This window comes from Bolinopsis microptera, chromosome 11, assembly GCF_026151205.1.
Source record: "Bolinopsis microptera isolate Bmic1 chromosome 11, MBARI_Bmic_1.0, whole genome shotgun sequence".
Taxonomy (NCBI): domain Eukaryota; kingdom Metazoa; phylum Ctenophora; class Tentaculata; order Lobata; family Bolinopsidae; genus Bolinopsis; species Bolinopsis microptera.
Genome location: NC_087082.1, coordinates 2480658 through 2499103, shown reverse-complemented (window position 1 = coordinate 2499103; position 18446 = coordinate 2480658). Strand labels below are relative to the sequence as shown.

The window sequence follows — 18446 nt, the reverse complement described above, 5'->3', positions numbered from 1 at the left end:
ACAATTTTAAGAGATAAGGATGGGTAGTGTTTTATGGGCCACCCTGTAGTTAATTGGCACTTATAAATACGGTTTTGAAACAGTTGTGCACTCGTATGTGATGCAAAACTATTTGATTGTGGATTTATGTTTATGTCTTAAAGTTTTGATAGTGATTTCAATTTGATAAACCGTTTTAGGTTTACATTTAACACAAATTGAGACAAATAATTGGTAAAATAACATTACATTGATCATACTGCACAGATGGAACATTCTAAATCATCATTATATATCAATATGTTTCAGATACAGAAATAAAGCACAATTTGACAGTGACCTATATATAACACAGCCCAAAAAGGCACAACTGTCCACGACAGCTCAGTTTCGTAAGTAAAAGTGTGTTGATGCTAAATATGCCCCGGTTAGAAATTGTGCGATAGCTTCATTGGTACCTCTATGTACTAGCAGGATTGTCCAACATTCAACATTTCACACTTAAAAATTGGTATCAAAGTGTATATAAATATTACCGTGAACCGAACATAGAGACATAGCTTTCGCGAGAAGGGATACAAACTTGAAACTAAATTTTAACATTTGAAAGTTACCGGACCCACTGTAAATATTAGCTTTACCGACGATAAGTCAAACACGAACCTTCAAGGTCTTGACAAAACAAATTCACCTGGCTTCCGTTATCGTGACGTCATGTTCATTAACAAATAGTTTTAGTAAAGTTAATACCACTGCTACTTTTAAAAGGACACCATAACGTAACGATAGTAGTACAAATACGAATATTGTTCATCACATAATAAACTGTAAGTGCACAAGATTTCTGGAACCCTTTAACTTGCAAGCTGGAACAATTATTTTGTTTTACACCCCTTGGTTTGATATTTAAACGGGAAATGTTATGGCACATAAAACCAAGGTTAAAGATGAACATTAGGGTTAGAAAAAGACCTGCTTATAGTTATACGACATATATATGGAATATGGAAACCGGCAAAAATTGTTCCATCTTGGAAAAGTGCGCATTAATCTTACATTATATCTAGATATAGTACCCATACTTAAACAGCTGTTGTGATAAAAGCGTATTTAAGTTATTAACGGGTTTAAAACTTATTAACGGGTTTAAAACTTATTAACAGTGTCGTAAACAAGCTGTATCACACCAATAATACTAGCTATTCAAATCTCAAGTTAATATTTTATCGTTACTCTAAGTCTTCACTTTCGGTAGCAGGTAGAAAAAAGCATAATCTTGATTGTATAAAATAATAAAATTGCGATGACTATTGACTATTGACTATATTCTTTATATATGATAAATCTCGGGCACTAAAAACGTTCAAAGCATCGGTAAGAAATAAATTAATTCAGACTAATTAATAACATAAAATTTTCATCATGTTTAATAAACAGGGCTGCGCCAAAAAATCATATGCACGTTTAAAAAGCGGCTTTAGACATAAGCGAATATTATTAGAGCAAAGTTGTAAATACAAAACAAAAACACCAGCCAACCCTTCAAATAAAAATGTGCGCATATTCCGATGTTTATCATCAGTCAGATCTCAAAAAACAAACACTAAATACTTATCCAACTGACGAAATCGAGCTAAAGTCAGTTTATTTTCACAGCATACCGTTTTAATTCACCTAAATCAGAATTAATTCTCGAGTTCTCTTGATGATGTTTTTCGATCGGGTATACTCATATAGAACGATTAAGACGATCTTGTGGAATCTTTTCAAGCTTGTTTCATACTGTAGAAGTTGGGGTCAGAGTCTTCAGTTGCCTCCCCTGAAACAGAATCATGTGTCAAGTTTAAATAATCACCAAACATAACACGAATATAACAGGAGTACTTGATTTTAAAATTTTACTGATTACATATTATTATGTATCAAAATTCCTTCCATACTAATCCTAGTTATTGTTAAGCTAGACTCATAGAACTGAACATTGAACATTCGTTGATTAGAAGCACCACAAGAACATAACATACAAGAGAGGCATATAATGTCAGCTCAACAAACAATAACTTAATATGTAAAACTCTGATTAATAACACTTCTGAAGAAGAATGTACTTCAGAATATCGTGTACTCAAGAAAAAAATGCATATACGTTTTTACTGTTTGGCTGGCGAAGTGAGTGGCACATTTTAAAGATGTAACATGAGTAACATGAATCATGATGATCTAATGTACGGTTGGCTGGCAAAGGAGATGGCAGAATCAGCTATATAAGACCGCACCCAACAAATATCCCAGCATAATATTTTTCGCAATGTTTAATATACCGCTTAATGCAACCGATTCATGCCCCGACGGCTCGATCATGCCCTTGTTCCCAACCATAACCGTGAAGCACTATAGAATTTGCTTCCTTCTCTCATTTCTCACGGCTGCCAGATTCTTGACATTGTTTTATCTGAGAACCTTCTCTTTTAAAAAACACGGTGAAGCTCTAGCTGTTGACCTAGCGATTTTAATTTCGTTACTGGTTCAGAACCAACTCCCTACTTACACATGTAAGTAGTCTTTTTATTGTTCATTGATTAATTAATACAGACAAGTTGTATCGTATTACATGCTCAGTTGAATTGCAACACATGAATAATATTGTTTTGTTTGCTTTATTAGCATTAGTCAGATGTTATCACTGTTAGTTTCACCAGTATTACATAGCTTCATCACCTCAGGGCAAGTAACTACAGCGTTAGTGATAATCGTCTTGGCAGCCACCCAAATCCGATATAACGAGTTTCTTGGAGAGCAGAAAACAAAAACGCTAGTCACAGCGCTCGGTAAGTCTAATTATGTGCTAAATGTGGGACATTTCAATGTTTACGTCTGTTTGTTACTGCTAAGTGCAAACAGGTGATCATCATTTCGCAGTCATGATAAATTTAGATTACATTTTGATTATTCCATGATGTGGAATCTGGGATATGAAGCATTTTTTTGACACAAGACAGCTAAGCATGGAGTTTAACCAATCAGCATCCACTATTGCCAAGCAAATCCCAGAATCACTGTCACGTGACAAGAAAATATGCGTCCCACCAGAATCCACATCTAAATGACAGATTAATTGAATTCCTTACATCAGCATTCTTCTGAAGGTATTTGACAAGTGATCCCCTCACTATTTCAGCATTGTACCTAGCCTCCACAGCAGCCCTCTCTACCCTGCACACCATATCCCTAATCGGAGCAATGACCCAGTTCATCAGATCTCCGCCTGGGTTAAAGGAGCTGCTCAGAGAACCTAGACTCATTTGTGGACCAATCCACCCGATCATGGTGGTGGCTACAGGTAATGTTCTTAGTTCTCATACTGGAGTTTGTTATTCTGATATTATTGCGAAATATTGTGAGTCTAAATTTAGAGATTCTTGAAAATTAAAAGATTATTTACTGTCAGTGTTATAATATAGAACTCTGTTATTTTATTTTTATATACAAAAATAAAATGTTCTCAATCCCGAATTATTTTCAGGGAGATATATAGCTCTACCTTTAACTCTAATCGACAGGATGTACCTACTCGCTATTTTCTGTGTAACCATAGCAGCGGGAGTTCTTAGGCCTGATAACACTCAGGTATGTCATATGAGATTCTGTGATTAAATTTATTTTGTTGATTATAATGTTGTTATTGCATAATTTATTGTAAATATATTATATTTCAGTATTATGTAACGCGAAATATTTTAAGCGGGTATTATCCTGTCCAAACCCAGGATACATTCCATGAAGACTTTGTTATAACTTTGTATGAAAAGCATTCTTACACAACATCTCTATTAAATAACTGGCTGTATACTATTTTATTCGACTATTGAATTACAAAATCCCCCCCCCCCCCCCCCCCCCCCCCCCCCCCCCCCCCCCCCTTTACTCTAAACAGCTGCTTGCTTCAGGTGCTGAACCTCTTACCCCACGCTCTCAAAGAACCCTTCAGAAACTCATCTAAAAGAAGAGGGACTCATGGCCTCCTCATGTTCCTGAGCGTAGTACTGATGACGTTCAACTCTTTTCTGCACCCTGGGATTGGATGGCTCCACTCAGTGGCACTCAGTGGTCTGTTTGTTCTTGTTGTGATAATGTACGCTATCTTGAAGTTCTGGAAGTGACAGTATTTTAATACGGGCTGAGAATAAGCCCTGGGATTTTGTTTTCGTTAGTTTTGAAGAGGAACGTTGATTGTACAATTTTTATAAAATTAAAGTACGAATATTTTAATTAATCCAAGCGATGGATTTCCTTTTTATAAAAGTAGCATGTAAAGTAAATTGTTTTTAATGTTTTATCTTCAGTTTTATATTCGCTATTCAGATTTATCTGATAAATTGGTGGATGACAACCAAGATTATTAGATTGTTATCACAGCTGTATCATTATTACATCTATTGTATATTTGTGGAAACATTTGTTGTTTTTCATAATGGTCACTATTTTAGAATCGTTTTTAATCTGCTATTTTTCTTGTATTGAAACAACCAAGCTATAAAGACTCCTGAGTTTGCGAATGATATGAACTGTGGAGAAAGCCGAAAGGTGGTTTCCAGGAAAACGCTCAAAATTGTTGACTTAGGGGTCGTTCACATATTATGTAATCAGAAAGGGGATTTCCAAATTCCAAATGATTATGGTTGAATTCTTCCTCTAGAATAATACCAATTCGACAATGTTTTAATTCAAAATCCACTCAATTTCACTCTCATAGTGATACTATTTAGGAATAGATCGATTATACGGCTAAAGTAAGTAGTTTAGAAGGTGCTTGGCCGGATATTAAACAGAATTTAACGAGTTTAAAGAAATTTGTACCTTGCTCTCCAAGCACTCACATGCTATCTCATAACACCTTGGTTTGCAGACCTCATATCTCTGCTTGGAGAGGTAATCATCATGCTGAGTGTCATGTCTAACGTTAACATCTACCTACTGAATATTAATAGCTTTAGGAGCTTTCTATTTTCTAAGCTACCGAGAGGGAGGGGGCAGGAAGCCTGTATCAAATCAGCTTAGACAATGCCCGACAAATTGTAACCCTGGCCAGGGTCAGAGTCATCACCATAAAATTTGGTTAAGACTTAAGCATTATAAGACAACAATAAAAGAGGTGCCATTCCGCCCAACTTTAAATAAATTATGTAAAACACCTGAGATCCACCTAGCTCAGATACCCAGGTGCACCCCGTACGATTCAACGAGTGGCTCTTAGGGCCTGTCCAAACTACGCCTCTATTCCCCGAATGTCTACCCACACTACGCCATGTTCTGACGGGCCACATGGCGTGGGTCAAAAAAACTGGATTCACACAACGAGGCGCGTAGTGTGGGCAGAGCTCGGATTTTTAAAATCCGTGCCAGAAGTAGTGTGGGCAGACATTCGGGGAATAGAGGCGTAATGTGGGCAGACCCTAAAAGTGGAGATCCGACCATTCGGGCTCATTTCTTGAACGTTTTTTCCAGCCCTTTCAACTTATACCTGATTGACATCAACGTTTCGTTTGGGTGTCTAAGACTAAGTGTGCCACACATAGCTTCGCTAGTCCACCAGTTTTCCTTCGGCTATCGTTCGCCGACGAGGAATGTTCTGCGAGGCATTCCGATGACGCCTAGAAACCAATAAGTAATTCTCATTGCTCGTGGATAGTACAATATTTTGGACTCGTTCCTTGCTTTCTCCATTGTAAAGGTCCCTCCCGACCTACGGCTCTTTGTGCCAGTCTCTTTCCTGGGCTAGTGATCAAACTATTTAAATATAGGTGCCCAGGCTGATGAGACAGCACAAAGAAATAGCGAGTTTGACATTAGTACCATTACAATAACCTTTCCCAATGTTATATTTTAAGGGCTATTTTCTTTGTCGAGATCGAGAGGGACGGGCCTAAAAGGAAGGACATACGGGTATTTGCCTCACAGAATGGCCAAACAAAAGGAAGGTCTCTCAAAGTCACAAAACACACTTTATTCCAGTTTTTATCTCATAAGAAGCTAAGTTGACACTCATATTTTTCTTCCCGGGGGTTCATTTAATCTCATAACCATTTTTTCTTTGAGAAAAATTGGCTGGAAAATCTTCCTCCAAAAAAACATGCCTCACAGAATGGCCAAATCTGAATTTCTATAATTTTGTTGATGGAGATACTTTTTAAATTTCTATCACCACACGTTCTTAGAAAACCTATTAAGGAATGGGGTAATAACCTAAAACTCACGAAAAAACTGAGCTGTGAAAAATTATTTCACAAAAAAGAAAAAATGCCTGACAAAATGGCAAAAAAAAAAGAAAACGAGAAAATTTTATTTTTCTAAAACCTTTGGCTCTTGTTTCAGGCATGCTGCTGGTATTAATATGCCTTGTTAACACCCCCATATAGGTGAAATTTCTTAGAACTGAATAAAATGGGCATAATTTCCTACACCAAAAATGGCCATTTTGTGTGGCGTTGTTCATATTCCCTGATTTCATGATTTATAACCTTCATTCCGCTGTAAAAACACTCCATCTGGGGTGTTATTGTATGATAAATAGCTTGTGAATACTTTAGACTTATGGTTTCATTGAATAAAAGGAGTTTTAAATTTTAACCATTTTGTGAGGCATATTTTGGCCATTTTGTGAGGCGTTTAGCCATTTTAACATTTTGTTTCTTCCTAAATTGAACAATGTTCGTTTTGTTTGATGAATACTATTCTTTAAACATCTTCTGTCATACTGGTGCCAGAAGTTCTCACCAAAATGCAAACTTAGTTCAAAAATTTGAAAACAAATTTTGTGAGTCATATTTTGGCCATTTTGTGAGGCGTGTAGCCATTTTAGCATTTTTTTCTTCCTATATTGAACAATGTTCGTTTTGTTTGATGAATACTATTCTTTGAACATCTTCTGTCATACTGGTGCCAGAAGTTCTCACCAAAATGTAAACTTAGTTCAAAAATTTGAAAACAAATTTTTCAGTGCTCAAAATTTCTACATAAACAGTCATATTTATTCCAGAAAATGTGGTCCTAGTTAATGATTTCACCACAGGAAGTGTTGCCAGAAGACTTTTGTTTCATATGGTATCCACAAAACCTACCAGTCTTTTATAAAAAATTAGTTACAAAAACATTTACAAATTTGGCCATTCTGTGAGGCTAGCCATTCTGTGAGGCATTTACCCGTATTATTTTTACGCAACCATATGAAGCATATCACATTGGCCGTATCGTTTCCGCCTTATAGTGGCCGTATAGTGGCCTTACGGGAACTTATGCGATTCCACGACGACCGTAACTAAATGGTTCATCAGATGCACCATTACGGTGTGGTGGTTGCAGACTGATACACTTTACAATAATACAGGATTTATTGGGCACTGCTACTACTAAATAAGGACTAAGGAGTGGCTTATTCTACGTATGAGAGTTAGTGGGAGGAATCCTAATAATGAGAAAATAAATACTTAATAAGCACAATGATCAAAACAATACTATCACCTGGCCCCTGGGATAAATCCCAGTTATTAAGTTATATGTGTCTTAACATATGAAAACTAAAAAACATAATTATTGATTACCGATTTTAAGGACAAAACTATTGGTTTATTTGGCGATAAAAGGATAAACATTTTATTTGTTGTCTTTAGCCATCTAAAATTTCCGTTCGTATTATATAGACCTCTTAAGAGGGATTATGACCAAAAATTATTTGTCGGCTATAATAGTCTAGTACTAGCAAGCTGCAAGGTGTAGTTGAGTGTGCACTTCGATGTATACGATTTAGTGAATAACATTACGGCTTTAGGGAGGCAACACTCGCCATTTTCTTACATCTCTTACCTGGTGGAGTAAGTCTACCATTAGCCCATCTCACTTCATGAATAAATCATGGCGCGGTATTAATGAAAACTGTTTTTCGCGCTGGTTTCCGCTCATTTAAGTTTAACTGTTGCTGCATGCTATCGGATCATAATCATACAAGTATTTGATTGGGATAACGAAGTGAGATGGTGTATAAGCCCATGCAGGTACATTGATAGTATTATCGAAAATTGTGTCCTCTATGTTTGGCGAACTAGGTACGTATCGAACTAGAGAGTAGCCAGGAAGCCTGCATCAAATCAGCTTAGACAATGCCCGACAGATTGTAACCCTGGCCAGGGTCAGAGTCATCACCATAAAATTTGGTTAAGCATTAAGACAACAATTACGATGTAAAAGAGGTGCCATTCCGCCTAACTTTAAATAAATGATGTAAAGCACCGGAGATCGACCTAGCTCAGATATCCAGGTGCACCCCGTACGATTCAACGAGTGGCTCTTAAAGTGGAGATCCGACCATTCGGGCTCATTTTTTGAACGTCTTTTCCAGCCCTTTCAACTTATACTTGATCGACATCAACGTTTCGTTTGGGTGTCTAAGTGTCCCACACATAGCTTCGCTAGTCCACCAGTTTTCCTTCGGCTATCGTTCGCTGACGAGGAATGTTCGGCGAGGCATTCCGATGACACCTAGAAACCAATAAGTAATTCTCATTGCTCGTGGATAGTACAATATTTTGGACTCGTTCCTTGCTTTCTCCATTGTAAAGGTCCCTCTCGACCTACGGCTCTTTGTGGTTACCAGTCTCTTTCCTGGGCTAGTGATCAAACTATTTGAATCTAGGTGCCCGGCCCGATAAGACAGCGCAAAGAAATAGCGAGTTTGGCATTAGTACCATTACAATAACCTTTCCATTACAATAACCTTTCCCATAGTGATAGTAAGATGTTTTAAAGCAGAAATGTTATATTTTTAGGGCTATTTTCTTTGTTGAGATGGAGAGGGACTGGCCTAAAAAGTAAAGACATGTTATTTTTACGCAACCATATGAAGCATATCACAGTGGCCTATCGTTTCCGCCTTATAGTGGCCTTACTTTATACTGGTGACCTTATATTGAATAACATTACAGCTTTAGGGACGCAACACTCGCCATTTTCTTACATCTCTTGCCTGGTGGAGTGAGTCCACCACTAGCCCATCTCGTACCTAAAAATAGAGTTATTCCACCAACCAGAGCTCTCAGAGTTAAGAAAGCGAGGTAACGATTGGCTTAGGGCAATGGTAGTAAACATCCGGGTTTAATGCGAAGCATATTCTGTAGCATTAAATGAGGGCAAGCTCTCTACTCTCTATTGCGATCGCCACATCTTAGTTTAACTGTTTGAGTTTGTGTTCAATTCAACAGCTCTCACACTATTATATGATTGTTTGTGATGTGTAGACATCATAAACTTTCGCACAGACAGGAATTCAATTTGAAGACAGTTGACCATCTTGCACACGCAGAAGGCCTAAAAGCAATTTGGCAATAGAGATCATTTCAAACTTAGTTTCAAGATTGATTCAAATAATGAGATTTTAAAATTATATGTTAGGGCTTGGCAACAGGTGAAATAAGTGTAAATTGTAGGCACTCGGAAAAAATTTCGGATATTTGCTTTCAAGATTAATATCTTACAATGAGAAATGATAAATCTTGTCAAGTTTCGTTGTACAGTGAAGTTCAAGTCCGGCCACTAAATAATGGGAAACTTCCTCGCTTCCCGCTACACTGGGAAGCTAACTGCAATCCTGCTATTCCACCAGGAAGCTTTCTCTTCTAACCTTAAAGAGAATGATGTAGAGGGGGATAAAAGCTGATCGTTGCGATGTAGCAGAAAAAAGCAGACCCTACCAAAGAGAGCAAAAAGTGATTTATAACCAAATTCAGAAAATTGTCTCACCCATCACCTGACGGCTGACACCTATGTACCGTGTGCTTCCGGATTTATTCTGGAAACCCATATTGGAGGAGAACACCCGATCCACAACTGCAACTTGTTAACTTGAGCGCAAAAATTGGCAATTAAAAGACCAAAGTAGGTGTCCAATTTAGTATCTTTCCTTGAACGTGTGTAGCCAAAATGACTGATGTTTGTCAATATATCTTAAAACGAAGCACTGTAGACCTAATGTTATGTTGCTTCATAAATTGTATATAAATGTGGCTTTTAGCGGTTGTTTTTAAAATCTCAAATTGAAGTCTCTATTACCGTCATAATTCATATACGCGACTGAGGGTAATTTAGAAAATGTACCCTGTATATAGGGTTGGGTCTAGCGATAAAAATTGCGTACCTAAACGATTTTGGGTTAGAATGACCTAACGAAGGACCCTGTATCGTATGCATCGAAGTGCACACTTAACTACACCCTGCTACTAGAGTATGATATGAGTTGTATAAATATAATATAGTGGTTCATTTCCGTTGAAATATTCCATTTTGGATTGCCACGGACTCAAAGACGTCTGAACAAGGTACAACCCACCATCGCGTAGTGGCGGTCACAGTCGCACGATGGCGGTCACCATTTCTATTGTACATAGTCGTTACAATCCTACCTTTTTAAAATATACACCTAGCAGGAAATAACAATAATAAAATAACCGTCTACGGCGTCCAATAATGAGTTAATTGCCAATTTATTCCGTAGCAAACTCTCTAGTCACAATGTCATGCTCCTTAGTTATAAACGCTAAGATTCTCTTCTAGCCGCCACAAGGAAGCAGCAAAACAATTGGCACACAAATTCGACAAATCTCGGATGCTTTTGTCTCCTATACTCTCTCTGTTCTCAATACCTGACTCTCAAGAATTCAGAATATTTTGTCGATCAACAATTGGGGGGGGGGGGGGGGGGGCGAATGTGAAAATACAGTTTTTGGGGTTGTTATGGATCAGTTTTGTTTTAAGCAGGGTCGACCGTCAGCCCTCACATCCCATAAACCAAATTAACAACAATGGTCGGTCAATTTCAACCTTACATCTAACACATCTCTAATTCTGTGCATTCATTGCTTGCTTAGCATGGTTTTAGTATTGTCTTCTTCGAAGGAAAATGATATCGGTAATATATTGTAACTTAGTCTTCTATCCAGTATATGTTTGTTTTAATGCAGCTTTCAATGATACGCACTCAGCTTTGTCTCTTCGTCCTCTCTCTATCGGCTCACGCTGAAGGTTAGCTACAATTCTACAGGGAAATATTTTGACATTTTAACTGAGTGGGAAGTAAATAACATGAGTGTGAACTATTTAAAGAGATGTGGTTATAATGAGTAACGTATACTGAGTAATTAACTGGCATTGTATTTCAGATGATTGGAAACCGTTGGAAGTTGGTTCAACTTCTACGGGCTGGGAGGATTTTAATGCTGTTAGCCACTATATCGAGCTGGAAACTACACGACTTGGAGATGAATCTACCGCAGGCATCAGATTCAACTTGAACCTCAAATTAGGGATCGGCGCTGGAACTGGGTCGAATGGAGTGGTCAAATTTATGCGAGAGTTAGCAGTTTTGTTTTTTTCTAAATATCACATCAGTATATTGTGTTTCATACAACTTTAAACTAATACCACATACCGCATGTATCAAGTCTATTTGGATTCTATACAACTAAATCTTACAGGAACAATAACCAGATTATCATGTACAACACGGCGGGAGGAAGGTATTGTGATGACAACAAAGTGTGGTCCAAAACGAACAGCTTTAACGGTCGTTTCATAATCGGTAATTCCATGCTTAAGTATTTAATTATACGGGTGAGGACTCAACAGAGTTGTCACAAGCTTGATTTAATGCGAAACAGCAGATTTTAGGACTGGTTGGTGAATCCCTGTTTTCAATTATCATTCATACATCAAAACCTTAGGATCGTTTGAAATCTAGATTCTCCAGTCTCCGCATAAGACAAATTTTCATCAGTTTTTTTTCCTAATCAACGATACGAATCAAAGTCTCTTACAGATGTCACGAGAAAGTACGTACTGCAGGAGACAGTCGAAAACAAGTTTGGCGATTTCTCGAACTGTGCAGATTCGCATGTCAACCATTGGGAATCTGCTGTTCTAAGTGGACAGATCAGCAGGATGAGTTTTAGTCTTGAAAGAATGTTAGGTGACGTGGCAAGTCTGCTGTCAGTAAAATACAGAGTAGTTGAAAAGCGTAAGTTTTTTAAGCAGCTAATTCCGATTTTTTTCATTTCATCAAAAGTTATTTCCCATGAAACGAACCTTACAACTTCTAGTCTAGCCCCCTGCATTATCCACAGAATGTAAAAGTTTCTCGATGAAGATGATGAGATTGAGTGATGAGACCCTGCCATTAGCACGAGGACAACCTATCACTCTATCCTGCGCTTCAGGGTACAAAATTCAGGGGGAGGAGGTCCTGATGTGTGATGATGAAAGTGAACTTCCGTCTTGTGAGCCAGGTATGTATTGTGTGGGTACATTAAAAGGCGGCCAGAGACAAGAAGCAACTTCAAGCGCGCATCGTTTTGATAGTACTTCAGAGGACACTATCGATACTGTGGATAATATCTCCATTTCCGCCAAATACGGTTTGGCGCCTTTTTGGTCCAAATTAGGACCAATTTAGCCAAATACCCTGAACATGCCCAAAACATGTTCAAACGTCCTGTTTAACCAAATTCAATGTTTTTTAACGCAGATATCTCTCTCTTAATCTTTCTCGCTTATTAGCTGTGCATTGTGAACATGTGTGCATGAACATGCATTGATTGCATGCAATATTTACGTTACGCGCGCGTCGCGTGTTATATCATGCGCGGCGCGTCACATATATATTATATCGAAAAACATGGTAATATGCGCGATGAACATTAGAAATAAAAACATCGCGCCCTCCAAAAAAGATAGTCCAGTAGACCCTCAATCAACTAAAAATCCGCGGAATACCTGATGATGTGACATTCTTCCTAGACTAATTATAACATACCACACCCACCTTCACGTTCACTTCTTCTCATCATCGTTCAGCTCCCCAGTTTCTTTGTAACCTAACTGACCCGCTTCATCGTTATAATAATAATCCTCCAATCTCCACTGAATGGTTTCGAAAGTAGGCCGTTCGGCAGGCTGAGCCTTCCAGCAACTCAACATTATATCGTACAGTTCTTCCGTCATAATGACTGGACAGGGCATTCTGTAGCCCTTCTCAACTTGGGCTGAAATGAAGGATTTGATATTAGCTTCCTAGAAATCAGAATATTGTTTCTAAATACAGAAACATCTTGCTATTTTTATTGGTCGACACAAACTATACTGGGTATCTCTACCGGGTAGGTACTACATTAGCTCGCTAAAAGCCATTGTTCAGTAATTGAAAGTATTCCCCTGAAATGTACAGCAAATCGTGGTCACTAGCCCTCTAATTATGCCAGTAAACGATAATCATGGATTATTGATCATTCGTCTACCCGATTGTTATATTACTGCTCATTTTGTTGGTTGGCTCACTTATTCTGTAATTTTAAGCAGATGCACGAATCTCTCGTTATGGATCAGTTTGACACAGATATTACACCAAATTCAATTTCCCAGATAAGTCCATCGTACAGAGTGTTTTCGGGGATCTATTTTGGGATATGATCCGTGAAAAGGTTGGAACACGTGTTGCTGTATTGTTGTGCAGTAACTGAAATGCCAAGTATCATGTATGACGTCATGAACCTTGACTCTGACCGTAATTTTTCACAGGGAGTACTCCTCAGCGGTAAATCTTTCCCCTGGTCTGCTGACCCTGCTTGACTCTTGAGTATCTGTAACCACAATTTTACCACAATTTTACCACCATGTTACCAATGATCCACTACACCGGTTATTTATGTCTGGACCGGGAGAGCAAGATTTAGACTGGTCGGGATTTTACCATGAAAGATTTTCCAGACTCCAGAGGATGTTGTGAATAAACTAACAAATGTCAGGTGCATCACTATAATATCATGATGCAGCACTTTTCATGTTCCGTTTAATGGCAAATGAAGTGTTTTTACAATTTTTTTCCGTCCATGGCCTGTACATATCTTTTCTCGACAACCCACAATATTTATAAGATAAATTTTCAACAGATTTATAGTATTGGGGTGGGCCGAATGAAAAATTCCGGGATCAAAAATGTCTTGGATACCGGTTAACTACTGGCCACACAAACTGATTTATTTCATTTCAACCACTTGCTTTCGTCCAACCTTCCACTTTACAAAAATTGTGTACATTTCGCCAGTAAAAAGATAGATGAAACAGGAGAAACACAGGTCTTTTAATTAAGTGCGACCTTTCCATACCTTAATACCCGAGAGCGTGCGTGTGTGTGTGTGCAGATAAAAACATCCATCCAAAAAAAGAAGTACACAAGAATGTTGGAAAAATTAGGTGCGAGAAGAAAAAAAAGAAGTGTGAAACCGGACACTGTAACAACGACTAGAAGGTAATTACTTAATGAGACAGCACAGGGAACTTGTCACATTATTAATCCATTACTCATATTACTTCCCTCATACACTATCGGGTTTAACATGTGCTCGGTAAATTTATCGTGTATTATCACAGTAAGTAGGGCATATATGTTTGTGCGGTAATTTTATTTCTGTATTTTACATGATTAAAGTGTATTTGAAATTATAAAACGGATGAAGTACTGCCATTTTTAAAATACTCGAGGGAAGTCAGAGGTATTGTCGGAATGTTATGTATGTGTGGAAAATCTAGTGCTAACAGAATATTAAACATGACACTTAAAATGGGTCCAGTTTAAATACAACGTCTGGTTATAATTATAAGGATTAAATTATAAAATTATACAATTATATGATTTGGACTAATCTACAAGGTGGGGGTGATTAACAAAGTGGTGACGTGACGAAAGTATTTCAAGTGAAATGTCAAGTATGTCAGCAATGAGTGACACACAACTTGACTGTCAACAACTTGGTCCCAGGGGAGCTGAAATACCAGGTATAGTAGCAGAGAGTTGATGTAACAGCTGTTGGTTAATGTGATGTAACTACATAACTATGTTTCTGTTCGCAGTGGAGGTAAGGTCATCATATCAGAAACAGGTACCACTATTAGGGAAACCAGATATTATGAGTTGTACACGAGTGATCTTATCAAGGATTAATTTAGAGAGTGGAATGTTCTGTTTCGAAATGTCCAGACACCTACATTTTTGCTGTAAATGACCCGGGTTGTGAGTAGAGCCAAACTGTTTATAATAACTCAATTATAACATTGATATATTATTGAGCTATTGAGCTAATCCAGTATCTTGTAACCTAAATAAAATCAGGTGCAGTAAAGCTTATCATAATATCCATACTGCACCTAAAAGTTTTAGAAAGAAAAACATCTACACACATATCTGACATACCTAGCGTTTCCTGGTTGCTCATGCCAGGATAAGGGGTCCCCCCGAAAGTGAAGATCTCGTGCATCAACACACCGAAACTCCACACGTCTGACTTGATTGTAAACTTCATGTGAGTGGCAGCTTCTGGTGCAGTCCACTTCACGGGAAAGTGCATGACATTCTGTGCTTCGTAGATCTTATCGTGTGACTGTTTGGGGGAAAGAGTGGTAGAAAAATGGTAGGAGATAGAGTGCGAAGAGATTGTGGAATAAGTTCGGATAATGTATGTTCGGAAAAGAAGTAGTACTTCCATATTTTTTGTACACTTCATTTTTGTCACGCAAGAAATCTGTATTTTGTACGACTGTGTTTGTTTTTCTGTGTTGTGGTGTACACAGTACACTACTCAGAGAAAGTTAGAGAGCTCCAGCATTGAATGGAATTTAGCAGTGTAGCTGCTTTGGTACCAATAATTAATCAATGTATCAATTCTCCGTTCCAAAACACATGAGAATGAAAATATATGATCAATGAGCTGTAAAACACCGATTTCTGATTACTTGATTAATGTTTTAAACTGTTATCAATAGATGTAACGTTATTCCGTCCGATAAATTAAACAGAGTTAAAAACTTATAAACATTCCCAGCAAGCTAATGCTACTTGTACAATGCACAGTAAGTTGTTTTTGTGGGAAATGACAATTGAGCACGCATTTTATAAAATTTGTACTGTTTTATAAAATTATAAACTACTGTACTGTTTTATCTATGGTCACTGGTCAGTGTACTGTAGCGGACTGTAATTAACATAAATCTGTCAGTGCTGCAAAAATTGTAAAACATTTGTCTTGAAAATTTGAATCATCCGATTCAAAGTTAGGTGATGCTGTAAATTTAATGTGTCGTTTAAAATACAATTTAAAGAAGTTCTCTATGCGAAGAAAATGTTTAATCTTAGTAACAGCAGTCTACTGTGAAAATGCTGTGAATGATTAATGACAGCGAATATTTGTCGTTCACAGTTTAGATGTGTGATGGCAAATTAATACTGTCAAAGTAAGGACAATAACTTTACTTTCTAAGAAGATAAATAATTAATCTGTCACATACGCATAGTTTCAACGATATTTCAAGGATGAAATAAATGTCTTTATGTTGTAAAAATAACAGTTAACACGTCTAATAAGGATAAGTTTGGGTTAATTTCCAAAGATCAAAACGATGAGAAGATCGCAGCGGTGAATGCGAATGTAGTTATGGTGGTACGTGAGAGAACACTCTGTAGGTGATGAAATGTAGTCTGCGGTGATAGAAATGATAAGAATGATAAGAAACATAATGAAATATTATAATTGGTTTAGTCCAATGAAGAAATAAGGGCAATAGATTGTCTGCGAATCTGTTCGTCAAGCAAGAAAATCTTAATTGATGAAAAGTATTTTTCTGATGCACGAATGTATTTTCTAATGTACTTTCTAACGGTGTAATTAAGTTAAACTTCAATACACACAAATTTAGATGAGGCTAATAATATAAATACTCACGTGTAAGACTCGAGCGAGGCCGAAGTCAGCTATTTTACACTCAACAGGGCTGTTAGCCAGGGCCACCAGCACATTCCTTGCAGCCAGATCCCGGTGGATGAAGTTCTTGCTTTCCAAATACTGCATTCCCGATGCCACCTGAGGGTTGATTGTCGTTTTAATGAAGTGTTATTTTGAATTGAATTAAAGCAATGACTGGCATATAAGAACGGATTTAGGATCTCCTCGGTTTACAACGGTTGATTCGTGATCCCAGTATGTCCAGTACCTATTATCACTTAGTCTCCACGGCTAATTGAATCCTAATTAAGGTGATTAATGGTTATTAGCTTGATATCTGATAGCAAAAATTCATGCAGTAATTGGCATGTAAAGACCCCTCAATTGATCAATAGGGAATATCAGACTTTTCTTAAATGGGATAGGCTGCAGAGAGCGATTTATGTCTACTTAAGCAGCATGTTACAATTACCATAAAACCTTAGATGGCAAGTACGTACGGTACAGGGCTTTAAGTACGTACGGTACAGCTACTTTTAAAGGTACGTACGGTACAGGCACTGTAAGGTACAATTTTTTTTCAAATTTTTAGAATCAACTTCAGTGAATTACTTGCAATTTTTGATTAGTATTATCATCATAATTTTTGAGACAGAACTAGAAGTCGAAAATAAACACACAAATTAACCGGTACTACACTATACTACTACTTGTAATTATCGTTAAACTCAAAGCTTCATCCTTTTGTTGCAGTATATAATACGAACACCAGCTTTTCAGCTAGCTCAGGTCGCAACCTTAATCTACGCTTGTACATTGCTATCAACTGGATTTGTACCTTTCAGCCTACTTTATTAAGTACGTACCGTACAGCTAAGTTAAAGGTACGTACCGTATGTACTTGCCATCTTAGCATAAAACCTCCCATGGACGGGTGGTCAGTGGTCGATATCTAGCCCACTTTGAAATAGAGGATACAAATGTCTATTTATACTTATAGATTCATGAGAAATCCGACTACAGACAGGTTGAACGGCCATGCTTGTATCCGTTCGTCCAATTTTGCGGTTGGATCCCAACAAAAATCCATTAAGAAGCAATTTGAGGTCCCGTGAATCTGTGAGGAAGCACACTAATACACATATCCGTTACTTTCGTGTTCAAAACAGAAAGTTTTGTGTGTGGAAAGGAGGGGGATATCACACGTCTGCTTGAAAATACGATTAGAGAATCCACGAAATTAAAGTATCGGCCACTTCAGCAGGACAGACATCTGACATAAAGTGGCCAGTGAGTGAGTGAGGACCAAGGCCAGGTTACTACAAAACCGTCACTCTGTAGCGTCCAACATATTGTCTGTGTTACACGCATACATAATATTACATAGACAAGTAGTAGACACTAGTCGTGTGTTATTTTGGTGGAACACACAAACACACATACAAATACACACACAAACACACACACACATACACACAAACACACAGCACACACACACACACATACAAACACACCCGCGTGTAGGACATCTCATATTTTTCGCAGTTTTCAAAGTGGTTCACTAGTTAGGGCAAGAGTTGATTTTTCTGTGAACAAATTCGTAACAAAGGTTTGTCTACTAGAATGTGTTGTCCATAGTCCCAGGAACCACAAAAA

At 37.7% G+C, this 18446-nt stretch overlaps 1 protein-coding gene across 2 annotated transcripts in view; it reads right to left on the bottom strand.

The window, feature by feature from the left end:
* Window positions 1-211: 211 nt before the first annotated feature.
* The window catches only part of LOC134822537 (tyrosine-protein kinase SRK2-like), a 30986-nt gene continuing 12751 nt past the window's right edge, over window positions 212-18446 (bottom strand). The window contains exons 9-12 of one of the 2 annotated variants that reach the window (XM_063833646.1): window positions 16791-16928; window positions 15266-15452; window positions 12842-13061; window positions 212-1798 (exon numbers count right to left, since the gene is read on the bottom strand). In XM_063833646.1, coding sequence (XP_063689716.1) covers window positions 12850-13061; window positions 15266-15452; window positions 16791-16928 — 537 coding nt within the window. In that variant the 3' untranslated portion in view covers window positions 212-1798; window positions 12842-12849. Of the gene's footprint in view, window positions 1799-12841; window positions 13062-15265; window positions 15453-16374; window positions 16547-16790; window positions 16929-18446 lie in introns of those variants that run through there. The other variant, XM_063833647.1, reaches the window with a different exon arrangement.